At 39.0% G+C, this 20487-nt stretch overlaps 1 protein-coding gene across 2 annotated transcripts in view; it reads left to right on the top strand.

Moving 5' to 3' along the window:
* The window catches only part of FGD6 (FYVE, RhoGEF and PH domain containing 6), a 72958-nt gene that overhangs the window by 16569 nt on the left and 35902 nt on the right, over positions 1–20487 (top strand). For both annotated transcript variants that reach the window (XR_009418444.1, XM_059471529.1), the window contains exons 3-5: positions 12366–12513; positions 15206–15273; positions 15366–15396. Coding sequence is in view for 1 of the 2 variants with exons in the window: in XM_059471529.1 (XP_059327512.1) it covers positions 12366–12513; positions 15206–15273; positions 15366–15396 (247 nt within the window). In the remaining variant the exon portion in view is untranslated. The remainder of the gene's footprint in view (positions 1–12365; positions 12514–15205; positions 15274–15365; positions 15397–20487) is intronic.

Genomic DNA, 20487 nt, shown 5'->3' with positions numbered 1-20487 from the left:
GGCTATTTAGCTTTCCTTTCAGGCTTCGTTGTCCTTGGCCATGTGTTGTCACTGGCTTTCTTTCTGTGTTGTGCTTCCTTGAGCCTGCCTTTCTTTTGCCCTCCCTGCTTTTCTCAGTGGCGGTGCAGCAGGGATGCCTCTGCCAGCTCTGGGGGTTTGTCAGTGGGGAGTGAGTCAGAGGGCTCAGATCTGCAGCCTCTCGGGCAGTCCCAGCCCCCGCGGTGGGGACAGACAGAGCAATCCTTGCCTGTCACATGAGAGGAATAAGCCGGTTTGCTGACTTGTCACTCTTTGCTCTTACAGACCGCGAAGAAACAAATTCTGTAATTGGTAGGCATGTGTAATCAGAGTCACATCGTGGAAATGTTGGTGAGAAGTGGTAGTAATACAGTTGCTTGGGAATATTGATGTTTCACATAAGGACTTAGGGGACAGTGCAAGTGCTGGGACCCTTGGCTCTGGAATTCCTCTATTTTGTAGTGTCAAATTCATTATTTTGTACCACAAGTGTAGCTACCTGGAAGGCTCACAGTTAGTTGCTCAGGAGAGCATATGGACTGTTTTGGGTTTTCTTTTCTTTCTTTCCAAGAGACTTTATGTGAGTCAGTGTCTCCATGGTCTGCTTTTCCAGTAAGAGAAGTTTTCCTTAGCATTGGAGTGTCTTTCAGTTGTACAGCTTTACAGTGTAGTCTGCTATACAACTTGAAATAAAATGTATATACTGTAAGAAGAAAATAGGTACTCTGGAAAAATACTCAAATCTTCAAAAGCAAACTGGTAGAACCATGCTGATACTTTCCTCTCTTGACTCCTCCTCTTTTTAAGATTTTTAATATCAGACTAGATAGAAACTTCATTAAAATCTTGACACATCCTCATGCAAATATGTTTTTGAGATGTGCTGATTTAATCTGTTTTGACAGTGGGAGAGATCCTGAGGTCTGATTGTCTTCATCTTCAATGAGAGAGAGAAAGAAGTTGGAGAACTGCATTTTTGCAATACTGTTATTCTGGTGTACAGTTCAGTCAGGAAAAGATTTAAAATGTCTTATGACATCAAAATAATTGTGAAGGTCCCAAGATGGTAGTGAAAAAGAATTTTTGTCTTTGATATTTATTTAATCCCTCTTTTCAAGGGCTCCCTCTTGATTTTGGTAAAAGAAAGAGATGGGTATAGAAGACTGGCACGGCCAGGAAAACTTCTGACAGAGTTGGAGGTGCAATAGCAAAAGTCTTGTAAGTGATCAGGTGGTATTAAAAGTGCTACATAAAAACAGGTGTGGTTTCAATTCTCGATGTTATCTTTTTATTTTACGAGAGGCAGTAAGATGGTGTCAGTGGTGATGAGGCAGGCAGTGCTGTGAGCGCTGCCCAGCTGCTGGGCGAGTCCTCATCTGCTCTCCAAAAGATTTGGTGGCTACTTTGGTCAGTCTTGTGCAGTCTAGAAAATTACATCGTATTAACCTTGATGTACATGCAATCCATATTAAAAATGGCACTAAAAAGAGCCCTTTTGAGGGTAAGCTGTGCTATCCTTTGTTTCCCGCTGAAGGAATGCTCATCGCAGATAGCAGAAATGTCCAGACTTGTGTTGCCGTTGCTCCCCCGGTACAATGGAAGGATGTCCTTGTCCTTCCGGTGCCGCTGCCCTCAGCCCAGTGCCTGGCTCGTGGCCTCAGCTGGGGCTGGCTCCGTGTGCCGTGGGGAGCCAGGGAAGCACAGAGCTCCTGAGTCCCTTAGGCTCCTTCCTACCCCCACTCATGCCTAACGGGAACTCGAGCGTCACGCACTTGCGGAAATTAGTCTGCAGTGCTTTATCTTTTTCTTTCCTCTTTTATTCCATGTCTGTGTTTTTCCTAATTTTGGCATTCTTCATATGTATTTCCTTTTCTTGAAGGCGGAGGAAGCTCAGTTAACGCTGCATATTTGTCACCGATGGTGGCCTTTCTCCCCCCACCTCCACCGTGTGCGCTCTGTCTCCTTTTGCCAACCGTGATATAAATTAGAAAAATGTAGCTCTAGAGAATACATCAGATGCAGAGTGGAGAGTCTAATGGGATATGAGAATTGATGAAAGACCCATTTATATGTTCAACAGCAGCCTTTTCCTGTGGGTTATTTTCAGCATCAGCTCAGGAAATGTGCTTTTGGAGCTCTGTGGCACAGTGATATTCCAACTGCATTCTAATGTAGTAGTATCTGTAAAACAGTATCATTTTTAGGTGGCACAAAATAAATGTGTAAAGAAAGTGATCAAAATATAAACTTATTTTTTTATTTAAATGCCAACAGTGATATTAATATGCCACATTTACCCAGCATTTCTATTTGACCTAGTTAAAGATGTTCTAATGAATAGATTTACAAAACTGTGCAGCTCTGTTGTTTCGATGCACTAGATAAAATTTAGGTAAAGAAATGCTTGGTTTTATTTTAAATGCTACAATCCAGTAAGCTTCATTTAGAAACATAAAGTTTATGCAAGTTTTAATTTTTCTTTGAAATATCTTTGTGCTTATGAAAAACTGTTCTACTCAAGCAGAAGAAGACTAAAGAAATCTTTAAGATGCATATAAGTAAATAAAGGTAGTTTTTACCAAAAATTATTCTACCATTTTGAAAGCTACAACCTGAGCCTTTTGGCTCAGTGATTTCAACTGATGAAAGTTCACTTGGGTTTTTTGTTGCTTTTTTCCCAGTGGTGTTTGTGGAGGTGGGCTGTTGTGTACAGATTTTTAGAGAAGATGAAAAGTTTTTATAAAGAGTGTCTAAATCCCATTCTTCTAATTTGTGCAAAAGATTAGAGGAAGACATAGCACAAGTCTAATAAATAATCTTGCAAGCAGCTCAGTTATTCTTTACTCTCAGTCTGTGTTACTCTTGACCAAACTATTTCACCCTCTCTTTTCTGACATACTGTCCAGGAAGCTGCATCAGCTCCCGTGCATGCAGAGTTGTGTGTTTAGGAACTAAGCCACTCCATTTTTATTTCAGATCTAGGTCACTGCCTTTTGAGTAATCTGTTACTCAGCTTTTGTCATCTTCTCTATCTGGTATGTAAAAAAACCCACGTGCAATAGGATGTGCATTATTTTTAAATTGAGTGAGCAGCTGTTTGAAGAGAGATATTGGAGCCCTGATTCAGGAATAGTCATGCAAAAATCGTAAAACTAATGCTGAGTCAATAGAGAAGATGTTGGGTAGGGCCTTGCATTAACTGTGATTACAGTGAGCAGAAGTAGCTATGCATTGAAATGTCACTGTAGCCCTGGCAGGGTAAGATCAATTTTATTTGAAATGGGTATTAATAGGAAGTTTTGTTCTCACTTGGTTTGAGTTTTCCCTTTCCTATTTGATACATTTGTTTTGACTTCTTTTGTCACAATTACATTCTAGTTTACCAGAAGTCTATTTAGTGTGTGCTAGAGTTCTCTTGTGGTTTTTCCTTTTTTTGTGTGACTGGAAAATGAAGTGTTGTTTTTATTCTGATCCTGCTGCCCTTTCCCAATCTACTTCATCCCACAAGGTTCTGTTTTGTGAATTGAGGCAAGTTAGAATAAGAGGTCCTGATTGTGAACAAATGCCATATTTTTCTGGTCCTTTTTTATACTGCTTTTTACAGGAGCTTCTTCCAAAGATCTTTCCCATGAGCATTGCAGCTCTCCCTATGAAACAAGAATTAATGATAGAAAAAGGCAAAAAGATTTAAATTCTACTGTAAATCTCTGCAAGGAGATAATTTGAGAGCTGTTCACACCTTTTTTAAACTGTGCTTTCCAAAGTCATGCTGCACAGTATGCTCATGACTGTAAATTCTCTTTACCTACCCTGGGAGACAGGTAATCCCTCACAGCATTTGGTGGTGATGGAAGCACCAGTGCAGGGATCCCTTTCCCATTACATGCTTCCAGCCAAGGGTTTAAATCCCTAGGTTTTGCCACAGCACTTTACGTTATGACAGTGCTCGATACTGTCCCACTGTTCCCTCCTGGATCATATTCTGCTACATTGGCATCATCTGCTTTGGGCACCTTTGCTGGGATGGGTAAGATAAGGAAGACTCCTGGCTTAGGCTGCATTTCACTCTCATTTTTTGCTTCATGATCCAATACACCCAAAGCAGAATGGAAAAGCAGAGAGACATGAAGTTGGCAGTGAGGGAGAGGATTTTTTAGCTCTAATGGTAGACACCCACTGTTGTTCAGAAGGTCTGGAGTTCAGGTGACAGTTCTGAATTTATGACAGGTTAGGCTCCAGGTGCATCTAGAGTGATATGAAATTCATCTTTATGCTTTCTAGACTGGCTTATGAAAGGAATTGTGCTGGTGTTGACTTCTTCAGGCTGGTTGTGGAGGGAAGGTATTCAGCAAAATGTAACTCAATCAAAAGGTGCAGTAATTGACGCCTTTTGCTGATGAGTTATCTCATTATCTATTTTCTTAAACATTCCATAGAAACCCACTTGTGATCTTGGTTAGTATTCATGGTTATTTGTCAATCTGAGTGTCTGTCCTGCTTGTCCTGATGTCAGCTGTGCCTGGCTGTTCAGAAGCTGAGCTGTCCCACTGTGGGCACCAGTTTTCTTGCAGACTTTTAAAGTGAGACCTCTGTCTGTCTTATCCTTTTCTTTTCTAATGTGGCTTTGCTGTGGTGAGTGTAGAAACATCTGAAGCATGCATGTGTGTTTATGTTGAACTTTCCAGGGAACTGAGGAATTGTCAACAAATGTCTCACTGAAGATGACTTCGGTGGGAGGCTGCCTGTGGTGAGCTATCCTTGGGTGCCTCTGGCCTCAGGAGCTCACGTTTGCAAATCACAGCTAAATAAGGAGATAATTTGACATCTGTTTGCACCTTTTTTTAAACTGTGCTTTTTAAAATTGTGCCATGGAAATATGGGCATGACTCTATTGATCATAGTGTGCCTGAAGTAGGGTTACTGACAGAATGGATTACTTAATAAGTTTTGTACCTGTTTTTTTAATGTGAAGCACATATGACAAATGCTTTTGTTTGTTTGTTTGTTTGTTTGTTTTGGGTTGGTTTTTGGTACTTTTTGTTGTTGTTTTTTGTTTTGTTTTTTGTGGTGTTTTTGCTCAGAATGTGAGTCAGCTCTATTTTTCTTTCATCTCATTGAGGAAAGTAGTATGTGCTGCCGTGACCTGAGGATAACACATCCTAAACCGAATGCTGCTGGCTGCAAACACTGGGATAACTTGGTTCAAGCAAGTCAGGTGCAGAAGTTTGCAACGTGCTCAGCCAAGTATAGGAGCTGCCAGTGGCATGATCTAACAGCCCAAATGTCATGGCAGCTCTCACAGTGTTTGTGATATCCTCCTTGCCCAGAAGTCCCAGGTGTAACCAGTGAGTGCCAGAGGTAAGGACTGGGACAAAGAGGGTAGTTCTTGGTGTTTGTCCTGGCAAGAGCAAACTCCTGGCATTTCCACATGGCCTCTCTCAGCAGCCAGCCCATTGCCCAGGAGGCAGCAGACAGCTTTCAAAGTGCAAATGGCTCTGAATGAAAATGCATTTCAAATAGATTGTATTGAGCTTTTCTTTTGATAGTGTATTTCTGTCATCAAGATCTTGGCTTTTTGTAAAAAAAGTGGACACTAATGAGTGCATACAGTACATATGATATTGTTTAAAATAACTCAGTTTCAGTTATTGAAGTCTTTAAATTGAAATTTGAAAAGGAACCTGGAGTGCACAAACTATTTTCACTTGTAGTTGCTCTGCTGGATGCTAGTAGTTTCTGTTTTCTAGCTGTGATTCTTGAGGAGTGTTTATATTTGTAATCAAATCCTTAAAATTCCCTAACCAGCCTGGAGAGAATATAGCACAGCAGTGCTAAGCAATGCAAATAATCATGGATTCATTGGTTTGGTTTGTTTGCTCCTTGTTTTGTTGTGTTTTTTTTTTAATTTTAAAGAGCACTGTAGAGGTCTGTTTTATTCCTTGCCATGCCATCTGTGGCAGGATCGCTCACAGAAGGAACTAGTGAATCTCACAGGCATGATCTATTTAGGTAGTCTTAAAAGATATAAACAAAAATATCAAAATCAATTGTCATGTTCCTTGAGATCACACCAATAAAAATTCATATCTGGTTGCCTTTTTTCGTGTTATTAGTCATAATAATAATAACTTATTGATATAATTGTCTTCTTACTGCAGAAGAACAAATGGCATAACGTTAGTGCTCGTGTGTAAAATCATATTTGAGAGGGCACCTTGCTATCTTGCTCTCTTGCTGTGAAAAAGCACCATTTTTGGCAGAGAAGCTGAAGCCCAAGCAGCTTGGCTGCAATAAGGCAAGCAGTCTCCAGGGCTGGCAGCCACATCAGCACTGAGAGACACAGCAGCATCCACCAGCCTTTCTCACTGTCCACTGCCCCTAGAGAAGAGAGATGTGATCTCAGCTTCAGCTTGTTTCATCTGTGAGTCTGTCATTAAACCAGAGAGTTGACTGATGCTGTAGAAGTCATCCCCCTGGCCTGGGTTGCATTTCATCTTCATTTGCTGCTTCGTGGTCCAGTGTGCCTGAAGGAGAAATGAAAAGCAAGGGGACATGACAAAAACAAGGGATGGGATATTTTTAGCTCTAATGGTAAACAGCTACTGTTGTTCAGGGAATCTGATGTTCAGATGAGAGGTGAATATTAAGCTCCAATTAAGCTCCAGGTGCATCTAGAGTGATATGAAATTCATCTTTGTGCTTTCTAGACTGGTTTGCTGGTGTTGACTTCTTCAGGCTGCTTGTGGATGGGAGGTATTGCAGCAAAATGTAACTAATCCAAAAAGTGCTGCAATTGATGCCTTTACTAATCTTGCTGATCACTAATCCCTTTATGTATTTTCTTAAACCTTCCATAGGAGCCCACACATGATCTTGGTTGGCATCCTTTATTATCTTAGTGCTTTGCCAAGTATGCTTGCTTTCTAGAACTGGTTTTCTTTTTCCAAAAACCTGCAGTAATTAAATAATAAAGACACTGGACTGTCTTTAAAAAGAAGCATTAAATAAAAGCAGAAGAAATTCACTAAACAAAACAAAAAGGGTTATTAACCAAGCATTAAGTTCACTTTTGCTTTGACTTTCCAGGAGCATCTTCTGTTGTTTGAACACCCAAATCAGGGAATTACTTCCTAAATTGTTTTGAGATATTAATTCGAGTTCTATATTTACAGTCCTTCCTTGAAAGAGATTCTGAATTTAGATAGTACCAAGCAGAAAAGATTCTATAGAACATTTTGTTTTTTTAGGTCTTTTACCATTGCATTTTCCCAGAAGTGAAGAACTAGAGTTCATGGAGGGAATCAGTTGGTGAGGCATGCTTACAGCTATTGGGAGTGTGAGGGGCTGTGAAAAAATGACCATGTTATCAGCTATTGCCTTCACAGAGAGCCAGTGTGCTTTTAGGTCTTAAAAAACTAGCAGCTGAACATGCCTTAATTACTAAAATTGATTGCAGGGAATGGTGATGTTAAAAACTGAAAATTAATAAGCACTAATAATAGCTTGCTCTCTGGGGAAAAATGAGGTGCAAGCAGCTGAGAAAAGATGGTGAAATGCTGTAATGATACAAAAAGGATTTGAGATTAAATATTATAATAGGGTATGTTAAGTTGCTCTCTGAAGTTCTGGTATGTATTTTTTAGTTGAGTAGGAACTTCAGTTTGTGTAATTTTGCCTGCATGTTGAAAGCTTGCTTTTAAAATAAATAAACATAAACACCCACAAAAAATGTGCAATAAAAATACTGGAGGAAGAGACAGAAAGATAAAGAGGAGTATACCAGAGACTCCTTTTAAAACAACAAAAGGATGAGAAATTAAGAGTTTAGCAGTGTTGTGTGCAAGGCTCTGTTCATTCAGCATTCCTACATATTTTTATTACTTACTGAAAGTAGGAGAAGGATCTAAAAATAATGAAGATCACAAGGAAACGTGTGTAAAGCAGTAGCGTGGATGAATCTATTTTAGCAAATACTTTGGAGCTGTGGAAACTTGCTTTTCAGTAGTTATGGTGATGCTAACTCTTGAAGTCATTCCAATATACTATAAAATACTTAATGTTGGAGCATTCCATGGCAGGGAATCTTTCTGAATGATCTCAATCAACCTTAAAGTACTATTTGCTTTCTAAAGGAGTGGGAAACAGAGACTGAAATGGTAATTGTGACTTCAGGCCATAGTGCCCTGTGGAGGGTCCAAATCAACAGTGTCTGAAAGTGAAGCCACAGGTGTATCTGAAGCTTCTATTATAAGACAAATAAACTAGTCTGAACTAGTCTTGGTCATCTCTTGAAGACAATAAGTGTTTTTTATGCTGAGTCCCAGTGGTAATAGTCTGATGGCAATTGTTACGTTTTGACAGTTTATCTTGCTAGGAGCAGCATGTTTTATTTCATTAGTATTTTACTATTGCAATTGGAAAATACAGCCCTACATAAATGCATCATCCCATAAGCCACTCATTCCAAGGCAAATGAGTGATTCCTTCATTTTATGTGTGAAATAAAAAAGCCCCACATCTATATTTAGATTCCTTGCTCATGAGATACGGCAAGATGTTCTTACTCAGTGCACAGCACAGTGAGTTGGCAGGGCTGGTGTTTCACATGACTGATAATGCAGAAGTTTCTATGGGTAGTGCTGTGGGTAGGACAAAGAATCGTGATGAAGAGGGAACAAGATAGAGACAGTTCACAGTATCCCCAAAATACCTATCAGAAGTGCCACTTAAAATAAGCCTTACTGCATGCTTGTGGTGTTTTGGAAAAGCGACATTAATATGTGCTAGAAATTACTCTGTTTATTTAAACATTTACTACTATTTCCAAAGGCTGTTAAAGTGCAAGGGATTTCACTTTATCCAGAGATAACTTTAAGAGAACCATACAAACACTTATGTTATACATGACTCCAGAGGTAAAAGTACAGACAAGAGTAATCAGTAAATACAGATCTGCTTTCTGTTTCACCAGAAAAGCTGTAGCATTTACCATGAGAGGTTAAGGTGTAATGTCTGAGGGTAATTGCCTGTTCTTCAGCACGTGGCTGATAAACACAAATAAACACAGTAACTCTGTCTCCATTTTCTATGAAGAGGACACAACTGCAGATATCACCACAAAGGTATCTACCCTGGCTCCAGTATTGCATCCTATCCCTGGACTGATGGCTTGTTTGATTCTGGAAAATATCTGAATGTGAACTGACTCTTGATCATCTAATCATGCAATGTGTTCTTTCTTTAAAAAGCAAAGAAAAGAAGGGAAGAAGTATTAAAAATACCACTAAAAAAACCCTCAACAAGATGTATCATGTGGAAGAACCAGAGTGCTCTGAACTGAGCAAGTACAGGATACAAGTGTAGTAGACACTGTATGTAAGATTTAATACATGGTTCTCTCAGCTGTCACAGCTTCCTTTACATGAATAGTATGGGCATAAGCACCACAAAGGCCAGAAAAGGAGCTTACTGCTTCAACGTTGTGATTTATAGGAAGAAAAAAATTTATACAGCGAGTGACTGTCATTTGTGGACACTTACTACACATCCTAATTATCACTACCTAATTATTTAAATGTTTAAGTAATTTTTTTACTGAAACTTTCTATTAAATAAGCTGATTAATCTTATGTTTAGAAATTGCTTCACACAACACAAGCCAGCTAGTTTGTTCTTCATCCTTCAGTGGTGAGGGAATTGGGTTTGTAGGAGTAAAACACAGCTTCATCTGGAAGTATTCTTGTTTCTGACTTCCAAAAAGGTAGATTTTCTAAAACTTCTAGGTTTTGGCATAGCTGCCCTGAAAAGTTTAAATGAAAAATGACAACAAAGTCTGGGAGTGGGCATCCAGTAGAATATGCTGAGGCAAAAGAACAGTGATGTCACAGGTGTGAAAACAATGTTTTCTTGATGAGAAGGAATCTCAGTTAAAGGAAATTAAAACGGCAATTAAAACAAATATTAAGGGTAGAAAAAAAGGCAATAAAATGTCTATTAACAAAAATAGCCATTAATGAATAATGGACTAAAAAGTATATTCCAGTGTGGTCAGAGATAAAGCACTTAATATATTTTGCAGTAGGGGAAAAAATACCCTTGGTGAGAGATAGATTCAGTGACAGATGTGGATGGTAAAGCTGAGTAAGGGAAAGAACAGCAGTAATTTCTGTTGCAGGTTTTGTTAAAGCTGGGGCAGATATCTACCTCGTGTCATGCTACTGATGTAATAAAGATGTTTGTGTTTGTCATAATAAAAGCATATGGATGGCATCTGCGAAAATAAATATTCTCAGCTGACAGTGACATATAAACTAGACAAGGAGTTTTCTGAATTGCTGAAGTTAATAAATAACTGCAGAAATCTTAGTTTCCTGCTAGCATGATTCCAGGGAAAGCTCCAGTAAAAAGCTGCTTTTTTTGTCTTCCTGAAACTTCTGGAGGCGCTATGAGAGCTGTCCCTGGCATACACCATATGCTGTTATCGTCAGCACTCATCTCCCTGCTGGCTGCCATCTTCCTGCATGGAGCTGATAATTTCCAAACCCAAATAAAGGGTGTCTCTCTGCACCCAGGGTGCTGCAGTCTTGGCTCAGGACCTTGTTGAGCTCAGTGATGACCTTACAGTCTCCTTCCTTCCCCCACCCCATTTCGTTAAGGGAGACAGTAACTGCTTGGGAGTTTCCCAAGTCCTTCCTGTGTTGTCATAATAGAACCAAGTTATTTTAATCTTCTCTGTGCCTTCATGGCTGACCAAGGTCTGTCCACAGGCCAGCTATTCTTTACCTCCAAATACATTTCTATTTGTGATCAGCATTTTTGTGTTGGTTTGTTTGTTTTTAACTCTATCTCGAGCATTGTGAAATAAACACTTTGCTGTAGCAGAATCCCCTTCCTTGACCTGCTGGCACTCTTGCTGAGGGTGCCCCCAGTCCCTCTGTCCACGTTGCTGACAAACCTGTTTAACAGTGCCAGTCCCAATACTGAGCCCAAGCCCTGAGGAACACTTCTGCTTTTCACATTGCTAGCAGACACCTTCTGTGGGATCCATGGTGACAGATTTTCCTTCTGGTAGCTAGCACAGATAGAGGTGACAAGTCTGAATAGTTACCCTCCATCCCTGCTTTCCTGTGATTCAAAGCAAGGAGAAAACCAGTCCTAACTGTACCTTGCCTCGGGAGGCAGAGGGCCAGGTGTATGGAGAAGTGTGTAGCCCTGGCAGTCATTGGCTGTATAAAATTAGGTGTTGGTCAGCCCAGAGATCTCTGCTGGCTGCAGCAGCTCGTGGACAAGGTTTCCTGGATTTGCTTTTTGTTTTGCAGGATAGCTAAGCAGTTTTGGCTTGTGTCAATAAATCTGAGGCATCCCAGCATCTTTTTGCAGACCTTGAACACAGATTATGTGATTTTTAGATCTCTTTAATGTAATTGGAAATTATTAGATACTTTTGAGGATTAAAAGTAGGAACCCAGAGATTTGGTGTGTTTCATGTAACCTTCCAAAAACTTAAGGCTGTTTCTGCTAGTCTGTTTTCCTATCTATCTTTCCCTACCCCCTTTTTTATTTTCTTCTAGAATTGCATTTCTTAAATCTCTACTGAAATTGTCAAGGCTAGTTAGAGGAAGGAGATTGTGTGCCTGTCTCATGCAATTCCTGTATTGCAAAAATGGCTGAAGCTAATAAAAAGAGACCTCTGCAATGATTGTACAGCAGCAGAACAAGATTGTTGTACAGCTTTGACAGCTCTCCAAAAGGTGTCTGTTTTGGGAGGATGGGTGTTCTTAATTGCAAAAGATTCTGTATTCCTGCTTTTAAGAAGAGTTGTTGGACAGAATGGTTATGATATTGCTGTCACTGAAGCACTTGTTTAGCATATGCATTGAGAAACAGGCCTGTATATATATGGGCATCTAGAATTTCACAAAGCTCCAGTGTGAGTACCATATGTGGAACAAGACCTGATGCTGGGAGATAGAGGACAGCAAAATGGCTATCACCTTTATTTATCCTGCACACAGTACAAATGTTGCTCTGTACATGGACATAGCAATAAGGGAATAGATTTATCAGACTTTGTTGTTAGGCATACTCTGATGGATGGACATGAATAGTATAAATACTCCAAAGGTACTGTGGCTTTTGCTTGCTGCCAATGATCATTGTATCAATACTACCATATATAAAATGTTGCAGAGTTGTGAGTCCACTGTGGAAAAGCCTCCAACTGCTGTAATCTTCAGACTACCCTCTACTGTTTTCAGGGTGTCTGACACCAAATAGATAATTTATTGTGGGGTGAAACAGAAATCTCTTTACATAATTGAAGTATCATGAATATATTTTAATACTAGGTCCTTAGAAGAACACCATGATCATCCCAATGTGGTAATGGGAGATCTTCAGTCAGATGAAGAAGATATCATGAACAGTTCTGATGAAGATGATGACACAAATTCTGATTCCAGTAAAGGGGAGACTGATCCTCAAGAAGATAAACAGGTATTTTTTTATCTTTATCTTCTGAAGCCATTTCTCACTCTTGCAGTATTTCATTAGTTGTAATGTGTTGGGATATTTTCAAATGTAAACACCTGTTGCCTGTTGAGGTTGAGGTCTGACCTATTACCTTCTGTGAGTGTCAGCTTGGAATTATTTTCCTTATTTTAATTTTATTTCTTCTTCAAACGAGGAGCAGGAGGACAGTGTTAACTACCCTGAATGAAATGAAGTTATGAGGGTCCTGTCCCTCACTTTGGGGGTACCCATGTTTTTACTTCTTAGCCCTGGACGCCCTGAAACCAGCCTGCCCGTAGACCAGTGCCTCTCCTCAGCAACAGTCCCAGCAGCTGTTTCCTTTGATAGTAGTTATATCTGCTTCCTTTCTTTAAAAATAATTAAAAACCAAAACAAAACAAAGCCCCAACAAGACAAACAGAAAAACCCAATGAAACTTTCTAGTGCTGGAAGAGAAGACTTGGCATGTTGGGCCTGAATGTTGTTAAACCAAATGAGAGGACTAAATTGGGAAAGGGAGAATCCAGGGAAAAGCTTGTTCCTGTGAAACCAAACAAGACTTTACCTGTATAGAAGCTATCTTACCTTGCATGCCTCTACAAATGCCCTCAGCCTTTCACAAGGGAGTTTTATAGGAAGGTGTCCCCATTAGGAGGGTTCTCAGGCAGGTTTTATGGAGTAATTCAGCGCTTGCTGGGAGGCATCTGCCGCCGCTTGCTTCGGCTGCCTGCGGCACGTGCGGCCGGCAGCTGGGAATTAGCAACCAGCTTCTCACAGCAAGAGCAGCTGCCGAGGAGAATGAGGCAGTCTCTGCATCCCCCATCAGCTGGGCTTGTTTCACTTTTCCTTACTGCAAGCATCTGGCTGTTTTGATGCTTTATATTTGTTAGGGACTTACAGGGCTTCTTTCCAGTGTTGTGCCGGAGAGCCTTATTTGTATCCCTTTGGTTCCACCATTAGAGACTCTCAAAGCCAGAGTATCTTTGTCTGAGCAAATGCAAAGTGGCCCTTTCAGCACCAGCTGGTATGTGAAAAGTCTTTCAAATGGGGTTGTGATATTTCATTTTGTAATTGTTTAGCAGTAGCATCTTGTTCTCAAAATACCAATTTTCATCTCATTTGCAACTGACACATTTACAGTGATGGCAGATACCTTGCTTTGCATAATTGACTTACTTGTGAATTCAGTCTTGCAGGGAGTGTGTCAGCTGTGCTTTCTAAATAGGCACAGAGGCCTGAGAATAGGTGTTACAATCTTGCCTGAATGTGATTGACTCACACTGGATAGATCTCAGTGCTCTTTGGAAATAAGTTTAATTTCATAAGTAAAATTCCAGATCTGTGTGCAGATGTCTATAGTATATAAAATAAATAATGTATTTTGCACATATCTGGTGTTATACAAAATTATTTAATTTAGAAATTAATTTTAATTCAGTAATTAGGCATGGTGTCATTTAAATTCCAATGAAAAGGTTAGATTTTTTTTTTTTAGTTTGAGTGCAACAATATCTTTAAAACCAGCCTATGAGTACTATCTCTTCCTTGGTTTATTTTCCAGCACTTAAGACTAACTTACAGGTTTCAAGAAGAACTAAATCTTCAGAGAACCCTTGTAACATTAGTGCTTATGAACCAAAGTTTTGTGGATAAAATGCCACTGATACCTGATTTTCTAAATAAACAGTTCAGTGCCCATATTGTACTACCACACTCAATACAGCCTTCCCAGGACTTCCATCTCACTTCAGTTGTATATCCCGTGATGTTTTAGGGCTCCTTATCCTTTCTTTCTTTGCAGCCCATTAAAATAAAAGCCTGAGTGTGCAATAGATGTGCTGACAGCTGGCAGCAGAGAAGCATATGGCAAACCATGAGAGCTGTTTGGAGAAAGGTGTTCCATCTGAGGGAAATCCTACATGGGAGTTACACTGTGCAGCAAACACGTTTGCATCCCGGTGCCTGCCCCGTTTGCTTTGTTATACCTATTACCTCTGTCTGAGGTTGGATAGGGCCCCTGGATTTTCAGAAGTCAAATGTGCATGTGAGAGCCAAAATCATCTCCACAATGTTTCAGGCAAATGACAAGGCTCACATATCTGCATCTTTGGGGTACAGTTGCTCTGTATTCCAGCAGCTCCATTAGTAGATTGTCAGAAACTAGCTATTCTCTTCAATGTGATTTTTTTTCTGTTTTTTTTTCTCCTGTCGTCTTGTTTTCACTAAAGAAAATGTGTATGTCTTTTAAGATGTTCCTGAAACACATTTGAGTTCACTGCAAATATTACTGTTGCTGTATCAATCAGAAGCAAAGAATGAAGTAAGATAGAAATACTACCTGTAGTTTAGTAGTTCTGCTAAACCAGTAATTGTTGTTTGCTAGAACTTCATTCATGATGGGCTTCAGTGCTTCCTGTAATAATTAAAAGAAAAGGCTGACAGGCTGAAAGGCTGCTCCTAGCTAATACTGTTGTTTCCAGATACAAGCTAAATTGATTTTCGTACAGATCCTGAAAAACCAGAAGGTGTCAAAGCCAAGAGATTTCAAAGCAGTATGAAGTATTTTTCTTAGAAGTAACTATCAAATAGTTACATTGAATTTAAGGAACTAATAGCTGGAAATGATCTTTATGACAGTTTATTAGGTGCATAGTGTAACATGTAATTTTATTTGCAGGGTAAGGCAGCTGGAAAGAAAACAAAGGTTTACCACATTGCCAAGGAGATCATGAGCTCAGAGAAGGTGTAAGTGTCAATGCTATACTTAATAACTATTAAATTTATTTTAATTGGGCAATTAAAATGTAACTGTTTGCTTTTTCTTGCTTTTCTGATAGGTTTGTCGATGTGCTAAAGCTCTTACACATTGTAAGTACTCAAAAAAAAGCAGTTTCCTCTTCCATTTGTTTAATCTATTAAAGTTTTATGTTTATGGTAGTGACTGTGCCTTTTCACTGCTGCATCTACATATTCAAAATATAAAAATTAATCTAATTAGGCTGTACTTTAATGTTTCATATTTTACATAATGGATGAATATTTTGGTGGTTCCTTCTGGATCTCCTTAATAATTTATGCAGTTTCCAGCTGAGTGTGGGTATTGGATACTGAAAATTTAATATATATCAATTTATGTTAATCATAATCATATTTATAACCCAGCTTGTACTGGCTTACAAATATGTACATAACACCAAAAATAAAGATTCTGGTTAAAATAACTCCTTAAATGGTGGAGGGAGGCAGGAACAATTTCTTTTAGAACTGGTACATTAAAATGGTACATTCTTGAAGTAATCCAATTAATAGCTAATAGCTCTAATGGTGCATCCATCACCATGGCAGTGTATTTTTGTGAGGCTGCAGTTCCTTGACAGACATTTGCTTTCTGATAACACCTGTGATTGTAGTACCTGCAATGTGCTGTACAGAGCCAGGGTTAAATATTTCATCTGTGTTTGTGCAGATCAGTCATCTGCAAAACATGCTGTGCTGAAGGTGATAATAGGAAATTAATGAAGAATTTTTCTTTCTCTATCTCTATTTTGCGTGTTTTCTGCCAAGTTTGAAATGATATGTGTGTGTACCATTTTGTCACTCTATTAAGTGCAAACATAGTGGTTTTTTTCCTTGGGCAGTAGAAATTATTATATTGCAAACAGATGCATTGGTCTGTCTCAGTCCCTTGAGAAGCATGTTCTGTGAAACTGGGAACAAAGGCTCTTATAGATGGTTGTATACAGTCCTGTAATACAGGGATTTTTTTTTCAGGGAACAAAAAACTCACCACATCTTTTGCTGATTCCTCTTAGCTTTCCTCCTAGTAACTGTTTTTCTGATTCTGTTCAAGCTTGGTTTTTATGAGCTGGCTCAATCAGTTGAAGCCAATATATAATTTATATTCAACATGGTTTCTAATACTGAACTTAATCTTAAATACTGACAAAAGAAAGAGAGTTGTCCCAGACAAGTTTTAAGCTGTGTAATTTTAAATTATCATATTTTTCAGACATTTAATTTATTTGTTAAAGGTACCTTTGCTTTTCAGTGTACCAGATTTTTAGGTAGTATGTGCAGTAGTGGAAGAAAGCCTGTTGGTAAGGAGGATGCAGGCAAGCAGAAGAACAATGTGAAAAAGGGAAGAGTAGAGGGCTTTGGAAGTTTCTGGGATAAACTTAAAGCTCTCTCCACGGTGTAGGTGTGCAGTGGTGTAGGATGTGTTTTGTTTTTCCTTTAATGGATAATTTGCTACTCTATTCATGACAGTCTACTAGTTTCTAACTGCCAAATAAAAACTATTAGAAATGTTTTTGTTGGCTAGCAATGGCAATCAACATGCATTCAGCCTGGTCTAACAGGGAGGATGCTAGGCTAGGAGTTTAGAAAATACTTTGTCCTTAGCTTGTCAGTTGGCCTGCAGCAGGAACCTTGGTGGGTGTCCTTGTCAGAAAGGGCACTGGTTTTGAGGCTTTGTGTGTGTGTGCATTCTTCATTAAATAAGAACTGCCATAGCTGAGAAAGGTTGTAGACACCCAATTTTTGTTTCCACAGAGTGGTATGCCTGAGAATTTGTTTGTTTTTCACACACATTATTAAATCATTTAATTTAATAATATATTTCTTATAGATAATATTTTAATGTTGATAAAATTATCTTTTTTATTTCATGTGCACTGACCACTTTGGCTTGCTAACAGCCAGTCAAGCAACCTCTGACAAATTTCTGAATTAGAACTTAGATTCTCCCCAGACTGGGCTCTTTTATCCATAGTAAAGATTTGCCTTATTGAGGGGTGCTCCTTCTGAGCCATCTATTAGTGGTTTTCCACTTGAAATTTAGTGACGAATTCCAATAGCAATGATCTAAGAATGTAAAATACTCTCTTCAGTATATTTTACCAAAGTCAGCTAAATGCATCACATGGCACCAAGGAAGAGGACTGTTGATGAAAGGTAAAGCTTTTTAATTCGCTTCATCTTAGAGCCTTTGAAGTGGAATCTAAAGCAGTTGAGGAGGTAGGAATGTGACTGCAAACTAGTTACAAGTACCACTGAAATTTTTTAGCATTTTTTTCTTTTATGTTGACAAAGTCAAGAGCAACTCTTCCAAGATACCAGAGTGCCAGCCTGTGTGGACCCTGTGGCACACTACAAGTACATCTGACTGCTTCTCTTGAAGACACACTGCAAAATAATAAACACTTGGTGATACTTCTGTAAATACTAAACAAGCTGGTCATAACAGAGATAAGGGGCTCACCTGGCTTTGCACACAGCACACAGTATCAAACAGACTCAGCAAATGGGGTTGCTTGAGCATGTAATCAAACATTAGATGTAATCTTGAATTCTCTGTATTTCTGTTACTATGTTAGTGCTCTTTTAAGGTGAGATTCCAATAAAATGCTTTCAGAAAATTCTGGAAACAAAGGAGCTTAAATCAAACTAGCTCTTCTGTATGCACATTTATGAGATGGTTCATGCATTGCCTCCTGAGAGTGAACCAAGGTTGACAATATGGGAGAAGTGCTATTTTTTCCTAAGGACGCTTGCAGAAAAAAGAAACTGTGAGCTGGGTGTAAAATACAGTGACATAAGAGAAACAAGCTTATCACTTCTCTCTGAGTTGCCCTGTGCCTGAAAAACACCCAGTGTTCCTGGAAAAAGGAGTAAGGCAGGATTGGTGCCCTTTGTACTTCTTTGTTGTGGGATTCTTTGGAGATGGTTTGCTCTGCATGAGTGAGAGGACCTCCTCAGCAGCTTCTGGCACTGTGAGGGTAAGCTGTCTGGCTATTTGTTGTCATTTTTTTTGGACATTTTTGTTCTGAATTTTGTTCTTTTGCCAAAACCCTCCACTATTTTTGTTTTTCCACTTTTTTTGATTCTGTTTCCTCCCTGCTGCTTTGGTATAAGCAGTAAGGTTTCTGGTCCAGCAGAGGAACTTGGCTTTTTGAGATTACTCCTTACAGGAGTGAAAGTCTGTGGGCTTTTGCCTGAGCCTTTAAATCTGTGCTTCTGACTTAGACCCCTGTTCTGACCATATTTGGACTCTGAGCCCAAGTAAGTAGGAACTTGTCAGCAGGATCCTCTTAGCATTTCTGCAGCCACAAGATCAACTTCTTATTGCGCAAGGCAGATAAGAGGTCAAGCATAGTTTTCTATTGTGTGTCCTTCCAGAGACATGAGAGTGAAAAATTCTGGTTTAATGTTACCATTTTTCAGAAGAAAATGGCAAAATTCTGTATATAAAAATGGCATATAGTTTTATATATCTATAGGTAGATGATAGGTAGGTAGGTAGGTAGATAGATAGATAGATAGATAGATAGATAGATAGATAGATAGATAGATAGATAGATAGATAGATATAAACTGATGTCTGTTGCAGCCAAGCATTATGAAAAATAATTCATGGTAGATTTGAAAGAAGAATGTAATGGAAAATAAAATAGCTATGGCCTTTGAGCAAAGTTCTGACTTTGGGTCCTGGGTTACAACTGATGTACTGTTTGACCATGAAAAATTCTCTCAACATCCAACTCTTTTTCCTCCATCTGCAAAATTTCAATATTTGACCAGTCTGAGGTGAATATGTTGACAAATGTTTGGTCTCTGATGTGCTTTAGAGCTGCTAAGACACTTGCCAATGAGTTGGAACTGTGGTCCTCTTACTAAGAAGACTAATAAAATAGTTTTAGTTTAGAAGGAAGTATTGTTCTACTACTCAGCCTATTGCCTGAAATAGCATTCTGGGAATATGCCACAGTCAAATCATTGTTTATTGTAAAAAAATCAAATACATTGTTTTGTTAAGGGCTTATAAATTATTTTATTACCTGAGACAAAAGATGTGGAATTGTGTGGCAGCTTTCTGAAAGTAATGGCATATGTTTGAAAAATATGATCCACACTGAGTCATAGTCTTGATTAACTATAGTTGCTGTAGTTTAACTTAGCAGTTTATGGCTAATAGTCTGACTCTAGCTAGGAGTGCCTATTTATATTTTACATAATCTATTTGTGAAATCTTCTGTAGCTGTATTGCTAAGCAGTCATGTTTACAGTTTGTCACATCTAGCAGCCTGGCTGTTGTGAAACTTCCTCCTCTTCCCTCCTCCTTCACCATAGGATGCCTGTATGTGTGTGTATTCCTTGAAAAGCACCCAAATCCAAACATGCTTTTTTTCCTTAAATTAAACTGATCTTTGAGCTATCTGCAGGTGTATTTAGCTGGTGAGTTGTTCTTCAGTGTTCCTTTTTTTTTTTTTTTTTTTTATTTTGCTGATGGTGTGTTCTGGGAGAACAGATCTAAGATGAATATTGGTTGAAGCGTGAGGGATAGAATCCATGACTATGTTTAGATTATGTTATACTTTCTCTTCCTATTAAATCGGCAAGAAGTTTTAATTTCACTCATTTGAAATGATCTTCATTCAGCTGTTAGGTACCTGAAGGTGCACTTGACCCAGTCAGCAGCTGAGCAAGGTTTTAGTCTGCTCAGTACCTCTTTTGATTTACAACTAAAATTGTCCTTTGCTCCTTAGACTGACACGGGCAGATCACTGCGGGCTGGGAATCCTCTGATGGGAAGAACTGAAGGATTGTGAGTCAGGTCTTTGCAGAGGGAACTGCCTGGGCTGATTGCAGATGATTCAGAACAGGATCAGAATTATCAGATATCACAGCCTTTTGGTTGTTTGAGGAGGTTGGATTGAAGGAGTGGTGTGAGGAAACAAGAGCAGTGATGATGGTAACCTCCTCAAATATTGCTAAAAACTCCACAGCTCTAAGGGGGGTGTATACTAACAGGATAAATAGAATTTCTTACACATTTTCAAGTTGGAAGTGTTTTATCAGACAACAATTCAGCAACAGTATATGCTCAGAAGCCTTTAATGTGCCTAGAGTAGATTTTCATGTGGATAAGTACCCAGTGAGAGGTTGTCTTAGCCTAGCATA

Source organism: Ammospiza nelsoni, chromosome 5 (genome assembly GCF_027579445.1).
Source record: "Ammospiza nelsoni isolate bAmmNel1 chromosome 5, bAmmNel1.pri, whole genome shotgun sequence".
NCBI lineage: Eukaryota > Metazoa > Chordata > Aves > Passeriformes > Passerellidae > Ammospiza > Ammospiza nelsoni.
Note: the sequence above shows the minus strand (reverse complement) of the source record. Positions and strands in the feature narration are given on the sequence as shown.